Source organism: Carassius gibelio, chromosome B15 (assembly GCF_023724105.1).
Source record: "Carassius gibelio isolate Cgi1373 ecotype wild population from Czech Republic chromosome B15, carGib1.2-hapl.c, whole genome shotgun sequence".
Classification (NCBI taxonomy): Eukaryota; Metazoa; Chordata; class Actinopteri; order Cypriniformes; family Cyprinidae; genus Carassius; species Carassius gibelio.
The window spans coordinates 11,179,022-11,196,370 of record NC_068410.1 but is presented as its reverse complement, the minus strand read 5'-3'; the positions used below and the strand labels follow the sequence as shown (position 1 = coordinate 11,196,370).

General features: G+C 38.3%; 1 protein-coding gene across 11 annotated transcripts in view; it reads right to left on the bottom strand.

Moving 5' to 3' along the window:
• Positions 1-16,535, bottom strand: part of brip1 (BRCA1 interacting helicase 1) — a 53,789-nt gene extending 37,254 nt beyond the window's left edge. For 7 of the 11 annotated variants that reach the window (XM_052576920.1, XM_052576925.1, XM_052576923.1 and 4 more), the window contains exons 1-14: positions 16,366-16,523; positions 15,839-16,025; positions 15,581-15,692; positions 14,410-14,598; positions 14,156-14,298; positions 13,901-14,065; positions 7,835-8,137; positions 5,140-5,361; positions 4,386-4,585; positions 4,029-4,161; positions 3,792-3,946; positions 3,050-3,218; positions 2,803-2,943; positions 2,404-2,565 (exon numbers count right to left, since the gene is read on the bottom strand). In XM_052576920.1, the coding sequence (XP_052432880.1) occupies positions 2,404-2,565; positions 2,803-2,943; positions 3,050-3,218; positions 3,792-3,946; positions 4,029-4,161; positions 4,386-4,585; positions 5,140-5,361; positions 7,835-8,137; positions 13,901-14,065; positions 14,156-14,298; positions 14,410-14,598; positions 15,581-15,692; positions 15,839-15,931 (2,187 nt within the window). In that variant the 5' untranslated portion in view covers positions 15,932-16,025; positions 16,366-16,523. Of the gene's footprint in view, positions 1-2,403; positions 2,566-2,802; positions 2,944-3,049; positions 3,219-3,791; positions 3,947-4,028; positions 4,162-4,385; positions 4,586-5,139; positions 5,362-7,834; positions 8,138-13,900; positions 14,066-14,155; positions 14,299-14,409; positions 14,599-15,580; positions 15,693-15,838; positions 16,026-16,365 lie in introns of all 11 variants that reach the window. The other 4 variants (XM_052576930.1, XM_052576928.1, XM_052576922.1 and 1 more) reach the window with 4 other exon arrangements.
• Between the last annotated feature and the right edge of the window lie 814 nt (positions 16,536-17,349).

Below are 17,349 nucleotides of genomic sequence, written 5' to 3'. Positions count from 1 at the left end.
AACTTTTAATTATATCCACCTTTCTCCTACACAAATAATGTGAGAAACTTCAATTTATATTGTAACCAATCAGCAAAACGTTCTATCAAAAACTATTCAAAAACATTTGAATATACTTTTTATTTATACTTTTCATTTACTTACAGTGGAATAAAAAGTAAACAAAAATAATCAGGAGGAAAATAATGCAGCTGGCTGAGAAGAGCCATTTCTATAGATACTGTTGTTATATCATGTCACATTAATATATCTAACATAACATTATTCACCTGACTTCTTAAAATTTACAGCCCACTCAGTGAAAATGACGAAAAAATATTTTTGGTAGCGCAATCTTAAGATTTGAAATGATTTGTTGCGATTTTCCCAAACCAGAAATGACTTCAATAATTGTATATTCAGACGCGCACACACACACACACACACGTTTGTTTTGTGAAAAGTGGGGACATCCCATAGGCATAATGGTTTTCATACTATACAAACTGTATATTGTATCACCCTACACCTAACCCTCACAGGAGCATTTTTACTTTCTCAAAAAAAAAAAAAAAAAAAAAAAAAACACAAAAAAAAAAAAACACTAATTCTGTATGGTTTATAAGCGTTTTGAAAAATGGGCACATGGGTTATGTCCTCATAAGTCAGCCTCTCCTTGTAATACCTGTGTCATACCCATGTCATTATACAGAGTTGTGTCCTGATATGTCACAAAAACAAGAGCGCTCACACACACACACACACACACACATTACAATAAAAACAAAACAAAAGATTGTTATATAAATAAATACAGTATCTCTGTAATAGAAATCCCTTGAATCTCAAGTGCTGCAGTACCTTATACTGATAATGCTGAGACTGCAGACAATATGCTGAAAGGCCTTGGGGGCTCATAGCCTATGCTCAGACCCCCTGTAGAGCACTTTGAGATGATGCAAGTTGCACAGATACATCCTCCAACCCCTCCTTTTCAACCCACCTCAAGCACCAGGCGCCAGTTTAGATGCATCTTCACATAGACAGCTTGGCGACGTCAGTTCTAATGGCCCTTATCTTAATCTGTTTTAAAAGCATCCTGCGTTTCCACAAGATCTTTTCACCTTTCCTAGCCCACATTTAATAAGCAGGCCCTCTTAGCTGTTTAGCCCTTCCTGTCATGAGGTCATGACAGACAACATGGGGCAATATGGTTAACTGGGTCCAACTGAGACGGGTTGGAAGATGCAAAACTACACCTCGAGAACCGCAAGGCGCTTGCTTGCGTGTCTATTTGTGTGAGTTCTGAATGATATTGTTGAGGGGCCTGAGGGTGATATAGCACAATTGGTGTCATGTGGACAAATAGCCAGAACAGACACACATTGACATGGTCCCTTGAAGTGGAGAGAGATAGGGATCAAGCAGGAGTGTTGAGAGGTGTCTGGAGACTACAGATGATCTGCTTCTCCTCAGACGGGACTTTCAGGCTCCAGAACCTCTACAGTCTCCAATGAGTCCCTAAACTGCTCAGTTTCCAGATTAAATATTAATCCACATGGAACATTCATACAAGGACATGATCTAAAATTGGCAATTTATGTGGTCAATATATAAAGAAACTGGTTATTGTAACTATTGTAACTGGTTATTAAATTTTGGGAAGCATACTATGATCCTGATAGGTCAAATTTATTGGATGAAATATATTTACAATAACATGATATATTTACATTAAAATGTGTGCACAGACAAAGACACACACACACACACACACACACACACACACACACACACACAAAAGATAGATATTTAAGAAAGGTAATCATCCCCTCTGAGAATACATCATGACAGGCAGCTAGAATAGTGCTGAATTATTCATGAGCTAAACATAACAAACAATGAGGAACAAAGTATTCTTCAATGGCTTTCAGTAATTTAACCTGTTACCTGAAAAGGGATACAGAAAAACCATGAGCCAGCACTCAAAAGCTTTTGTTCATTATCTATAATACATTATGACTACATATTAGTGTATATGATCATTATTTGACCACTGCTATTGAATTTTGTAACAGTTACTTTTTGAGTTATGGCTTAGTGGATCCTCTACCGGAATGTTAGACAGAAACCACAGTCTTACACAGCATGCAGATGATTTTTTTTATATAGCATTTTATGGAAAACATCAGCATGTTGTGGTCTCTAAGGCCTCCCAGTGGCAGCTTTGTAGAGCTGCAATAGCAAACTGACATGACTTACTGTAAAAAAAAAACATTAACTAGTGGTTCAGAATCTTACACTTTGTACGCATTATTTATAAGCAAAGAGACTGAAAGTTGGCACTGTATTGCCATGCAATTGGTCAAATATGAGGAACAGAGATGTTTATACTATTGCTCATTGCAAAACTGTTGTATGTACCTTGTAGGATGGCAGGAAGCAGAGAACCCCTCGGCTCACTGTGTGGCAGACTTTCAACAGCAGGGCCCCTACTTCATCCTGGAAGGCAAATGTCTCCGCATGCTGAAATGTGGCGCAAAGTTTACGACCCTGAGGGCCTGCACCGACTGTACCGACCCAGACCTGCAACATAAACCAATACACAACTCTATTCAAAAGTTTGGTGTGATGTTTAAAAATAATTTTTTTTTTTACTTTTATTCTGCAAGGACACACTGAACTGATCAAAAGTGATAGCAAGGACATTTAGAATTGTATAAAAGTTTTCCATTTCAAATAAATCCTGTTCTTTTGAAAATTTTTAAATCAAAGAATGCTGATTTAAAAAAATATATTAATATTAAAATATCTAACACTGACCTGTGACTTATTGATGACATGATTCGCCTCGAGCTGGATGGAGAATTTAATGCCCAATTCAGAAGAAAAGGAGCCCATGGGAGACAGAGTCCCCGAGGTCAGCACGATACTCCGTACTGAGCCGCTCAGATCTGAAAATGCCTGTCGTGACACACATTACCAGCCATAACAGCTTATGATCCATGCTCATACTGACAACATCCTAATCAGATTTTAAAAGTACTAGAGAAATAACGGTTGCTCTCACCACAGCAGGGTTGAGGCACCAGAAGCTCAGCGTGTGCACCAGAGTTTTGGTGCGGGTGCTCTGTCGGCGACGCTGGGGTCGTGCGAAAAAGCCCTGAGCGTCAGGCAGGTCTTGCTGGGTGGTCCACATGTAGCTCTGCTGGAGGGCCACACGGTAATCATCTGCAAACCTGTACATATCGCCAAAAATAATTTTTTGTAAAACTAACAGATGAATGTAGAATAAATAAAGTTGCTTACCAGAGCATGTACTATAGTAGAAGATTTTATCAAAGTTTTACAAAGACAAGGATTATTAAGTACTCTGAAATACATCATTTTATTCATTAAATGAGGTCTGGAAGACGTCAACTATTCAACATGCATTTGTGAAGATTTTGCTGCTAACATTAAATTATACAACATTTTAACATTTCCTGAAGACTGCGTCATTAAACTAATTTCACCAACCCTCACTATCCCGAGACTTGCAAGTATGATAGAATTTAGACAGCAATGTTTTAATAGTGTATCTGATTAGAAGTTAGTTTATTTTGAATGTATGGTTCCTCTATCCATTTTATACTTAAATCTTGTCAACTTTTAGGAGTACACCAGCATAAAGACGGCCTTAAAGCTAAAAGACATAGACTAGAAGCCATAAAACTCCCATTGTGATTTCAAGGGGTCTTTTAAAATCACTGCCAAAAACCTTTTTAGAGATAGTAAGGTAAGAAGAATGATGGGTAGTTTGTGATAATGACCTGCAATTTTGTCTGAAAAGAAATTCCAGCACCATAAAGAGGCTTTTGAGCATTGACTGAGTGTTGGAGCTGATGGTGGGAACCTGCACCGTGTCTTCTCTCCCGTTCACTAGCCCAATCCGCTCCTCCTTCTCCAGCACTGCTGCCAGGTTTTTCTACACAAAGCGGAGACAAATCAGATAAAAAAAGGGATAGACTGTTAGTATACTCCTGCTGGTCAAAGGGGAGGAAGGATACCTGTAGCAAAGAGAAGGTGTCTGCTGTGATGCCAAGGCCATGGAAGATGCCAAGAATCTCGGTCCCCGTCCAGACCTTACAGGAAGACTCATATTCACGCTCCTCCAAGCTATTGCAGCTTTCCTGCACCCAACTATATAATTGTAAGGAAACAAACATAATGAATTTAACTTCCCTTCTTTTTAAAAGAGCAACATTAAGCTCACAAGTTAACACAAATTACAGATTTGTCCAAATAAAGAAATATCAAGAATCTTCGGAAAGCAGATCTCTGACATATTATATCACATGACGATGCAGCATATGGATATCCTACTGCCTAAGATGAGAAACTGTTGGAGAAAAGATGGGCCATACTTGGCAAGGCTGCAGCAGAAGGCTAGCAGAGGCCTGTGTTGATCGCGCCGAATGTTGTGCGTCACCATTCCATCCATCTCATCACGTGCATGCAACAGCTGAGCTTGGTTCAGAGTGTAACTGGCACTCTCACGGGCACAGTCCTCTATGTTATGAGCCTCATCCAGCACCACAATTTGCTCCTTCAGATTGATTTCCATCTGGCAGAGGAACAACACGAAAGTGATCACCATATGATAAATACAGAAATACTTCAAATACAGACAGTATCCTAACAAATGTGTCATCTACCTTATGCGAAAACTACAAATGACTACTTTAAATAAGTGGTGAACAGACTGCATTAATGTTTTTAGTCTCTTAAGTATGCATTTGCTGCATTAAATATATAGAAAACAATATACTGTCAAATATATACTACTTTAAATAACTATTAATTAAAAGTTGGTGCTCCAGAAACAATTCTTATCATTACCAATGTTGAAAACAGTTTTTGCTGCTTAGTATTTTTGCGGAAACTGTTATTTTTTGGGGGGGATTTTTTTTAATTTGGTGAATAGAATAAAAAAAATGTTCAAAAGAACATTTATTTAAAACAGAACAATTCTGTAAAATTTAAAAAAGTCCTATCTGTCACTAAAATGCTTCCTTACTGAATAAAAGCAAGAAAAAACTGCAAAAAAGTCTTAAATCTATATAAAGCAACAAAGTTATGTTATCTAGATTATATTGTAGTTTATGCATTGATGCTCACACTTTCACGAATGAGGGGGTCCAGCAGGTAGTTGTAAGGACAGAACACGATGCAAGCATCTTGCATGAGCTCCCGAGCTGCGTAGTAAGCACAGGACCGCAGCTTACCGCCAAGACGGACCAGATCCTCAATGTCCCAGGCCTGATGTAGCCCATGAACCCATTGTAAAGTGCTCTGATCACGCATTTTATGCACATTGTGATAGTACCGACATGACATTCCCTGAAAGACATAAAAATATATAAACACACCCAAATAATACCATTTTATGAAAACAGGTAATGTTTGAGATGCATAGCAAGCACCACCAAAACCAAGGTTGTGGGTTTGAATACCAAGGAATGCATGAACTGATATAATAAATTATTCATTTATTGAAAAATTTACATGTTTTGTTGCAATTAAACCACATAATTGATATTCCTAACACTTGCTTATAATAAAATGTGTTTTTATACAATTATTTAGGCAGGCGTTTCTCCCTGCAAAAAAAAGGGAAGCATCTATGCATTGTTTGGTGATTCACTGGAACCTGTAACATGCTGCTGAAAGGCTAATGGCAGCTTCCAGTATACATACTCAAAGAGGGATTAGCCATCAATGAGAGCACAGGATAAATGTCAACCTGATCGTGCCGTTTTGATCCCCTGTCCTCCAACTCTTATGAAAGTGATGATGGCACTGCTGAGGGGTGTGCGACCTAATGACAAGTGTCTGAAAGGCCTATGCTCTTCAGCCATTCAGGAAGACCAGGAGAGCGGAATAAAGACTCAAGAGATGGGGCCCCAGGGAGGATGAGGAAAACGACAGCTCATTCTCTCCTCTCTCTGAGCGGGGTTGTCGGCACGGACTTCCCCGCTTTCATGTGCAGGGGTGCGACACAGTCGAGAGGTGAGTGGACACCTGTGGTGACAGCATAATAGGTATCATTACGCTGGCTGCCCGATGGTCAGAGACTAAGCAACCCGGATGATAACGAAACTCCCACTGGAACAAAGTGAGTTTGAAGCCTTTGACAAGGCTGCACAACAAAAAAGGTCTGTATGACTGATTGGGGATATTATCCCCTGTAACTGTTCTCCACAGCTTTGGTGACGGAGATTAAGTTTGTGAAACCTTAAAGCTAGGGTTTGCATTTCAGTGTCGCCAGCTCGTCTTCTTTTCTTACGACTGTGTTACAGTGAAAAGAGAAGAGGGTTCACAGAATAAGTGGCCACACTTGCTGTTTGGCCTGCAGGCTCCTGTGAAGATCAGGAAACGAGGTGTTTGGTTCCACAGAAAAGAGTGGGTCAATCTCCGTTCACAAGATCCAATTCAAGACTTTCTATGGCTAACAAATTCATGATGAGTTGATCACTACTTGGGTCCAACACTTAAGGATGAATAGGGCACTGGCCATGACCTGTACACTTAGAAGGGAAGAGGAAATAGTTGATGAAGTGGTTATCTTTAGCTATACACACAAAAGTGAGACCATTCTAATAATGCACCACCAATTTGGATCATCAAAATTGCTAATCTTCAGTCAAACGCTGGTTTGCAGCCAAAGAAAACAGCCCAACATCAAAGACAGTAACTGTTAGTGGGTGGCCACATTTACTGCTGTTCAGTGGATTTTGTGGGCAAAATCCAGTCATTTCCATAGGCATCCGGAATTCCGGTTTCAAGTTAGTCAAACGGACTACTGCATTGACCAAGATCTTTGGTTTGAAAGTGACTTTTGTATGAACTGTTCTTCATACATTTGCTGACAATTGCTGAAATTATGTTAATTAGGGCAGTGCGATAAATCGCATCGCAAGTCAGTAAAGCCGGTTCTGTAATCAGCTCCATCAGCTGCGCGATTTCACATGGAGCAGAATTAACTACACACTGCCGTTGTTCACTGACAAGCTTGTCAGTGAACGACGGCTTGTTAATGTAATCAATTGCACAATAACTATAACACTTCTTAACTCTTTGTTTGGATAATATCATCATTGCACTGAACAACATAAGCACAATTGCAATGTTTCAACCTTTATACAGCTATACAAACAATAACAAGAAAAAAAAAGTGTTAAATAAGATATTCTAATATTCATGAAATATCTAGAATATGAAAAAATATTACATCAAATTTAAGTTATTCCAAACAAAGGCTAATTTAGGATTTAAGCCCATTAATTTTGGGCATTTTCACCTTTATTAGGATAGGACAGATCAGAACTAACAGGAAGTGAGAGAAAGAGAGAGAGAGAGAGAGAGAGAGATCGGGAAAGGTCCTCAAGTCGGGATTCGAACCCGGCACCCCTGTAGCATAACGACAAAGTGCTGTCCACAAGGCTATCAGCACAGACAACAAATGCAAAACTTAAAATAAGTACTTTTAGTAATACATTAAGCTTTTATGGACTAATGTCTCCAAAATGCTTGTTTTTAAGAAGTACTTTTTTTTTAAACGTACTTAAAATATAAGTGGGGATTCTAGGACAACCAAGAGAATAAGATGAATTGATTATCTTTAGGTTTCTCTCAAAACACTAATATTGGTGGAGTTCAGGGTTCAGGCCTTGAACTCACTGAACCAGGAGATGTCTAAGTCTACTCTCTTTTATCCTTCTGAGAGGCTCTAATGATGACAGATGAATGAAGAACCTGTGCTCAAAGGTGGTTGCAATGTCCCATGAAGTAACATGGGAAGAGGCCGACTCACATTCTTGGCCTCCAGCAGCTCCTTACAGCGCTCGTTGCGGTTAGCATGCGGCACCACTTCGGGATGGACACAGGTGTGGTCACGGCTGGACAGTATCGTCATGGGCACGGTGGAGTAAAGCGTCCGTTTGAGCTCCCGTGCGATCTGTGTGATCTGCTTATGGGTACGAGTGCCAAAGAAGATCTTTGGGATCTTTTTCCTTCCACTTCCATCTTTGTCTTTATCACTGTCCTTGGACTTTTCAACCGTTTTCTGTCCTGCTTTGAGGTTGGCGCAAGGACAGAGTGAACAAGACACGGGAGGCTGTGGAAAACAAAGAGAGGAAAACAAGTCAAGCATGAATATTACAAAGAGAAACAACCCACTCGAAGCAATGCTACAGACCTTTTTTTGTCCAGATCATGAAAAGGCTTTTGTATTAGTGGTGATACAGATAATCATTCACATAACAGGAAAATGCTATAAGTCAAGACAGAATGACCCCAAGCAAGACTGTAATTTTAGACCATTCCATTGTTAATGCTACTGGCCCCTCTGATTGGATCTCTTTAATTGCAGCTTTCACATAAAGGGCTATGCTTGCCTGCAGCCAGCTCTAGTGGTGAAACTGATCTTGAGGATGGTATGAGCTTTTTAAGTGTTCCACTTTCCCCTCCATTCATGGGAATGACACACAACTCATGTGTAACATAGCTGGTGTCAAGCAGAGAGTCACTGCTTCATTTTGTGGGATCCAACAGTATTGTCTGAGTATTGAGATACTTCATGCATAAATCAAGAAAAGCTTGTAAGTGTTTAAATATACATTATATCTGAACTGCTATGCCTGGAGTATTTAATATAGGAACTGTTATAAAGGAACTGGACAGAGTCAATATTTCTTCACCTTGAGGATTGGTGGGCTTAATCTTTCCCTGCATGGTTATGAATCAGGTTTCTAATCGTTGCTGATACTGTAGGTAGGTGTAGATGGAAGAATAACTTTTTTTGTGTGTGTGAGAAAAATCAGTAGAATTCTGTCAAATGGATTTAAGCAAGCAAAAGTTTGGGGTCAGTAGGATTTAAGATAAGTTACTTTTTATTAATTAAAGATTACTGAAAATATCACAGTTTTAACAAAACTATTAATAAGCACAGGTGTTTTCAACATGGATAATGAAAAATGGACTAATTAAATTACTTAATGGTTGCTGAAAATACAAATTTGTAATAACATTTCACAATATTAATATTATTATTTTTTATCAGAAAAATGCAGACTTGGTGAGCAGAAGACATAAAAAATCACTACTACCACTTTTGTATCTTGTTCTTGTATCTTGTTCTTATCTAAAAATAAAATGTGACTTTTTCTGTGTTTTTTATCTATTTATATTATTATTTTGTATAAATACATTAAAAATAAATGCACACACACACTAATGATTTTAAATATTAGAAGTGGATTTAAGCATCACCACATTATGCATATAAAAAAGTTCTGTTGATTTTTAAATTGGCTAAAGATTACATTTAACTGTTATGAAATTATTAGTAGTATTTACATTCCAATTAGTTTTGAACGTTAAGTGTGCGTCAGATGGTGGCAAAGGTAATCCAAATAAACATGTACAATTAAATATCCAATACTGATTGATACCAATAAATAAAACCTCAGGTCAAACAGTATCTTCTTTTCCTTTCCTAAGAGTGACAGTAAGATTATCCCTCATAAGCAAATGCTAAGTCACGGCGTGTGTTACACCTTCACATCAGGGATCAAGCTGTCCTTTAGCTTGCACTTCACTGAAGAGCTCCGGCTCCGGTTACCTGAGCTGCTTCTCAAACCTTGTTTGTCATTAAATATTACAGTAAGTGATAGAATGGAAGCGAACATGAGCCTGTCTTGCAAACCGTCCCCCGATGGGACAAAGACCCGGGCCGACGTGCTAAATAAACAGAGAGCTGGCAGCAGCTAAGGTTACGGCATCGCAGGAAGAGTTACGGCCCTGCCGATTACCTTACCTGCTGCTGCCACATTCAATAGGCCAGTCCAAGTATCCTGCCTCCTATACCGAATAATTACTTATGCATCGCAGGGGGGAGAGAAAGGGCTGATTGTGAATGGGAGGCCTTGTCAGCAGCCGTGCAGGAAACAGATTACACAAGGGTATCCGTTACATGCAGCCTGCCACAGTTTCGGCCCCTCTCACTACCGCACAGCAAATAAGACACCCCTGGAATGCAGATAACAGCTTCCACTGGCCAAACCTGCCGCTACAGACACATTCAGGTGGAGTGGCGCATTCTTTCATGGCGAGGCCCTGATATCAGTGGAGCAGAGAGCTACACCTCAGGCCTCTCCAGACATCAACAGCGGCTCCTAATAAAACAGTGCGTGGCATTGTGTGGGAGCATTAACCCAAGCATGCTGTTCCAGTCAGGGGCAGACACCTGCAGATGCATCCAGCAGCTCATTGCACTGCTAAGAAAATGTGGCCATTGTTCTGGCACTAAAAAATGAACAAGGATATTGGGAAAGTGTCTTTGGGGGTTTGTAGAAGCACGGGTGTACAATGACAGTGTTTCACAGCTCTTCTGGGGCCTAACAACTAGTTACATTTCAGGGCCAGCACACACATACTACAAATACATCAAATAAGCTGCTGGTCACTATATGGTGTATTTTAGGGATAATGGATATGTGAAAAGTAGAGTATGGAACTAATAATTGTTTTCTTTCCAAACCAGAACTGAATGATCTTTATGATATTCAGTACAATAACTATTCCAGCATGTGCAAAATGAAAGTGAGTTGGAAAGTATTTTTTAAGCAGCATAAAACATACAGCACGACTGGTGTCGAGCATATGGAGAAAAAAAATTATAATACAGTGCAACCAATGAAGTCAAAAGACTGCCAAGTGAATGACTTTTAGGACCCGGTTCTATTTAATGAATCAAAAACATACAGTGCTACAAGTGTAGTACGCTACCCATGTTAATGACTCTTAAAAGCCAGGTTTTTCTTCTTTTTTTCTTTTATTTCTAAGTAAAACAAACATATTGAGCATGAACAATAATGCCAGATTTCCAAATTACTTTTATGAACTGACTTTACATGAATTAAAAACTAGTAAAGTCAGATTCCCAAGCAAATGACTCTTTTGAGCCAGTTGCTTTTAATGAATCAACCACAAAGTATAATCAATGAATTCAAAAGCATCCCAAGTGAACAACTCTCAACTCTATTTTTTTTTTAAATCAAAAACATACAGCATAAGTATCGATGTCTGATTCCTGAAATAAAGAGTCTGATTTACTAAAAACAACTAGCTTGTAAAAAACATACAGCAAGAACAATGAAGTTGACTTTTATAAAATCATACAGCTCTACTTACAAAGTTAGATTCTCAAGAAATAAATAAACTTGAAATAAACTTGTTATTAGTGATTTAAACACGGACTGAGATTAAAGAAGTCAAAAGATTCCCCAGCGAACAAACTTTATGGACTGTTTTTCTATTTTAATAATCAAAAACACAACCAGTGAAGTACGATTCTTAAGCTGATGATTCTGATTCACTAAAAACAACTGTCTCAAACACAAGTCACAAAACTACTAATGAAGTAAAAATATTCCCAAGTAAGCAACTTTAATGAACCGTTTCTTTTTAATGAATTTCCAAAACATTCACAGCAACTAATAAAGTTCTATTCTTGTGCTAAAGTTGTTTTATATAATCGCAAACACATATAAATTAGATGGAAGAGTCAATGACATAAATTCAGAAGAATCTCTAGTGGAACCTTTAAGAAAGTAAAACTATTAAGACGAGTCGGCATCAGAACAGGAATTGTTAAATTCCTGCGTGAAGAGACAGAGGATTCTACCAAGTACTTATCGGTCACTGGTGAAAAACATTATAAGAGCTGGGTTTGTTCTGTTAGACAGTGGCATTTCTGTTTGCCAGGTGAGGTGTGGAGAGAGCAGCTCCTGTGTTTGAGATGGTGAGGTTAGATTGTCTGTGCTCTGCAATGGCCCTGTGGTGGAAGATGCAGGCCTGAGTGTGAGCGGGAACAATGGAGACTGCATTTCAACAGGCTGGCTCTGAGAGCCTGACACCTGAGAGACTGAAATCTCACACTGTCCGCCTGCCTGGGCCACTGCACCCTCACCATACAGATGGACAGAGAGAAAGAGATAGCAGGCGAGAGACAGCGAGTGAAGCATTTCAGTGAGGTCTTTACTCCCTATAGCCCTCCTGATAGCTGCCCCGGAGCCCCCCACCCCGCAAATCCCCAATCTCACAAAGCACCTGTTTATCCCTGGAGCGCCGTAACCAGCAGGTGAACCCCATTCAATATTTATCCCCGGCTTTCACAGATCACTGCCAAGCAAGGCAAACCTCTTAATTAAACTGGAGCTCGCTTCAAAGGGCCCATTGAAGATGTCAGTCAGCGCTGGCAGGGGCCGAGAACGGTGTCAGGTGGGAGAGTGAAACCTAAGGCCTGCTTTCTCTTCACCCCCCTACCCAACAAACCCATCGGCCCGCCCATCAGGCCAGGGCCATCCTCTTCGGTGACAGTCCACCAATCTTGAGGAACGCATAGCACAAGTCACTCCTTTTCCATTGTGCCAGTTGTAAGCAATATGTCCTACGGTGTGACAGTACAATCACGCTGACACAGATTCTTTTCACCACTGGCTATGTGAATACTTGTGGTGTTTGTTACATTGCATCAGATTCTCTAAGAGCCTTATCCTGCATTTTATAGCCCTACATATTAGCATCACTCAAACAAAACAAATCTTCATAAGAACACTATCACTATCTTCATAAGAACTATCTTCATAAGAACACTTTATAAACCCAGATAGGAGGATTTCTGCTTGATGGAAATGATGAGGTGCCAATTGTTTGTTTAAGGTTATCATATTATGTATATAAAAACTGAGGCAGATTTCCAAAGTGACATCCAAAAGGCTAAAAGCTAAAACTAAACAAATACAGCATCCACAAATTTCTACAATAACCCTGTTTTGCATTGACGCAGACATTGCTTTGGTGGCATCCTAAAGTAGGATGAAAGCAACTTTGTGTGCATACATTTAATCTGGAGTCATATGGCTTGTTGTGGCACAGTACTAGTCAAATGACACTAATTTAACAGATAACTCATGCTTAAAGAACACATAATAAAAGAGTCCAACAGAAGTGTGAAAACCCCTGCAGTAAATCCAAAAATATCCCCATGAACCTTTGAAATATGTTTTGAGCCATCTTCTGCTGCCACCAAGTGGTCAACAATAAAATAATACAACATATGCAATATTACATTTATAAAAGATTACAGAATTTATTTAATAGTTATAAGTTGCAACTAAATAATTTATTATAATATCTTTTATTCTACTCTTTTTTTCTTTAATAAAACATCCTTGGTAAAACAACTGAAGTAGGGATAAAGGAATAGTGCACCTTAAAATGACAATTCTGTCATCATTTACTCACCCTCATGCTGTTCCTGCATGATTTTCTTTCTTTCATGGAACAAAAAAGTAGATATTTTGAAAAAAAATTAAAAAATGCTTATATATTAGTATATTTCCATACAATGGAAGTCAATGGTCACCAAAACTGTTTGGATACCATAGATTTTTTTTTTTACATCCTCTTTTGTGTTCAGAATGATCTTCTTTTGTGGTCATATAGATTTAAGCCCTGTTCACACTAAAAGCAACAAAGCGACACAATCCCTTTCATTTCCAGCGACAAGTGCTGATTCCTGAAACCTAATTCGCTGTCAAAACAACCAGTTGTGAGAACACCCACTAGCAACCTCATCTCCAGTCCCTGGCGACACGCAGAGACAAAGTCGCTTCTAGTGTGAACGCATTGACATGACATGAGGGTGAGTAGATCATGACAGAATTTTCATTTTTGGTTAAACTATCCCTTTAATGGTATTGGATGATGAAATGAGGAGAAATATCAAACAGTGCTCTCCATGGCTATTACTGACACTTTATTACATCATAGTCTCCCAATTAGAGATAAGAAAATGTGTCTGAGGTGCACTCACACAACACTGTGACTGTGACTGGCAGCTCTCAGCTCTGGCACCACTGTTCAATTCCATGGTCCAACTCTGAGCCCTGGGCACCAGTCTCTCTAGATGCTCCTCCTCTTCATCATCATCATCATCAATGTAAATCACTCCTCGCTCGAGACATCTTCGCTTGATGTTCTGTGGAAAGAAATAAAAACTGAGTGTGATGACAAGACTCAACAAGCCAATCAATAATGTCACAGGAATAGAAGCTATTTGCAGAGGTACCTTCTGCTCTGTGCTTGGTGTACGAATGCGCTTCCTGTCAATCTTAAAATCATCATCTTGTTCTCCATTGGAGAGAGAGGCCTGAAGTTTCTCAGAGAGACGGGAAGACAAAGTGGACTTCTTAGACTGGTCACTTTTGACTGCTGAAACAAGAAACCATACTCTATGAAAACAGAAACCATTTATTTAATTTATCATGGTGTTTCATGTTTTGTTTTGTTTTTTTGGGTCAAAAGGTTTTGGAAAATGCTTACCGTGTTTTGAGAGAGGGGTTGTAGCTTGTGCAGAAGTACCTTCACAAGGAAGATCACCCAGAGATGGTATAGATGCTGTTCTGCTGGAAGTGGGGTGTGCATTTTGGTTATGGCACACACACTGACATGGAGTAGCCACTGCTGGTTTCTTACAGTCAGCTGAACTAGAACCTGCATCCTGTTCTTTACCTGAACACATGACAAAATAGGAACCATTATAATACATTGTTTTATAGAGTGAAGAAAGTTTATCCTCACAGAAGTCATAGACAGATTAGCTTGTTTCTGTGAAGCATAACAGAACAGTTCTTTGGGGTCTTGGATATTTGATATGAAATGGAATTTACATGGAAATTGTGGTCAAATTTGCAAGAAATTATTATTATTATTTTTTTCAGCAAGAATGCATTAAATTGATTGAGTTCTTAAAACAGAAACACAATGGATACAATATAGTATGCTCGTTTGAACTTCCTTATCTTCAAAGAAATCTGAAAAACAATCTGATTTCTGAAGAATCATTGTGTGATACTGAAGACTGGAGTACTGGCTGCTGAAATTTAGCTTTTCCATCAAAGTAATAAATAGCATTGAAAAACGGTCATTTTACATTTCTATATTGTTTTGCAATGTCACTGTTTTTGCAGTATTTTTGATCAAATAAACGCATACTTGGCAAACAAAAAAATGTAAATAATAATTCCTGACCCCAAAGTTGCAGAGAAGTGTATGTATGGTTTTCTAGGCATTATTTATCATACACATTGCTTGTTTTACCTATGGCAAGTTCCGTAAAGGTCTGAAGATCATCAAAGAATAATTTGACCTATAATAAGATGCCATACAGCACCTTTGTCTCCTCTCTAGTGTAGCTACCAGAACTATGGACCTTTTTCACATTTACAGGTTTTTTTTAAACTGTACAAGTAATCTTAGGTGGGTAAACTTCTAAGGCAATAAATGGGAGACTACATAAATATATATTTTGCAATCCCATTTGTAATTTAATGCAAAGGTAATACAATACAAAGTATAGTGATATAAATGTACATTTTTTTCTTTTCTTTTTAAATGAAAATGTAAAAAAAGTGTTGAAAGGCATCATCACAGTCTTGTCAACAGTCCATTGACAGAACAGTTTAAATGTTGTCAAAAAGATTTTTAGTCATACCAAACTGTGCTTGCTGCCATGCGAGCGCTGAACAAAGCAAAGCAAGACTCTTTCCACTGCCAGTAGGGCTCTCCAGTAGACAGTGTTGGCCATTGTTAAGTCCACGAATGATCTAAGAGAGATTAAAACAGTAATGACAGCTATCGTTTCAAACTAAAGAAGCTGTTTTAAAAACTTTGTATGAAGATGTTAGGATACAAATCATTAGAGATTGACTGTAAAACACAAGACCAAATCTGTCAGTACAATAGATCTTACTGAGTTCATCATGGCCAGCTGAGAGGGATAAGCTTTGCAGGGGAAGTTTATTTTCACCCCTCCTATGGTGTACTCCACTGGAGCTGCAGCCATTCTGTGTCCAATGGAGGGTGTCACTGTCTGAGGATACAATCAGTGGAGCTGCATAAGACTGGAAAACTGGCCTCATTTGACAGCTCTGCTCCACCTAAGTGAATTGTGGGTAAACACTAAATTCACACCAAGTTTGGCTGACCACCTAAACCGACTGATTATTTCAGAATGTGGCAAAACAGATTACAGAATTGAAAACTAACTTTTAACTAACGTTAATCAAATTTGGGGTATTTGAATCTGCTCCAAATTAATCTATCTACATGGATAATAGGGACTACTAAACACTATTCAACCGGTTACAGGGGTGATAAATAAGTGTTTTAACGTAATCATAAGCATATAACGTTACGATAAAACCGACTGACGTCACGTAGAAATATATTTTCTGCTATTACTGCATTTAAACAACATACATAGGTTTCTTAATTTACCTCAGGGGTAACGTAAATGAGAGGAATATCAGATGAGTCACTTCACAAAGAAAACATGCGTTTTGACGGTTAAAAGTAGCTGTGTAAACAAAATAAGGCACAAAAATAAAACTCCCGCGCAGGCAGCAGCAGCACCAAACTATACGTCCGTACGTCAACGTGACGTCTGCAGTCAAAATAAAAGTCACTTAGCTTTTGTCACCTGATTTTTTTTTTCTCAGAAATATGAACATTATCACATATTCCAGTTGTTTTTCCCCCGAAATGTTTTGAGTTTTGAGTTGATTTGAAATTTAGAGAACAGTTATTTTGTAGCTAAATAAGTAAATAAATATGAATATATGAACGAATATTCATTAAAAAAAAAATCCAAGTAAGTTAGTGTCTTTCCTATAAACATCCGGTGAGGATTTATGAAACAAATTATACATTTTTATTATTATAATTATTTTATCATTATTAAGCAAAACTGTTTGGCTAAAGAACATTTCTTAAATGCAAAACTACGTTCAGCTGTGCAACTTGATGGTAGTGATAGCATTATTAATAGACTATATATTATAACTATAATATATATAAATATTATAACTAAATATAACTAGAGAAGTATCACATAAATAAAATAAAATGGTCTAGCGCCAACTCTTTTTTTTCCAAAATAAAAGTATCTCTCGATGAAGTCAAATTATAATGGAAACAACATTTACAAGTTACAAGTTTCTACATGTGTGACTGGATATGGGTGCAAGTAAATAATCCAGTGCACTTAAACCGAACTGCATTTGTGAAAATGAAATGAAATGAAAAATGTCACTGGACGCATAATTTACGAAAATATTTCGTGAATACAGCAAGTTGCCCCGAGATACCACAGAGCTTGAGAAGGCGGAAACATATCTCGTTCTTGTTCAAACCTACTGTCTATGGTTCAAACACTGATTTATTTAGAACTGTGGCAAAAGAGCTGAGCTTGTTAAGAATAAA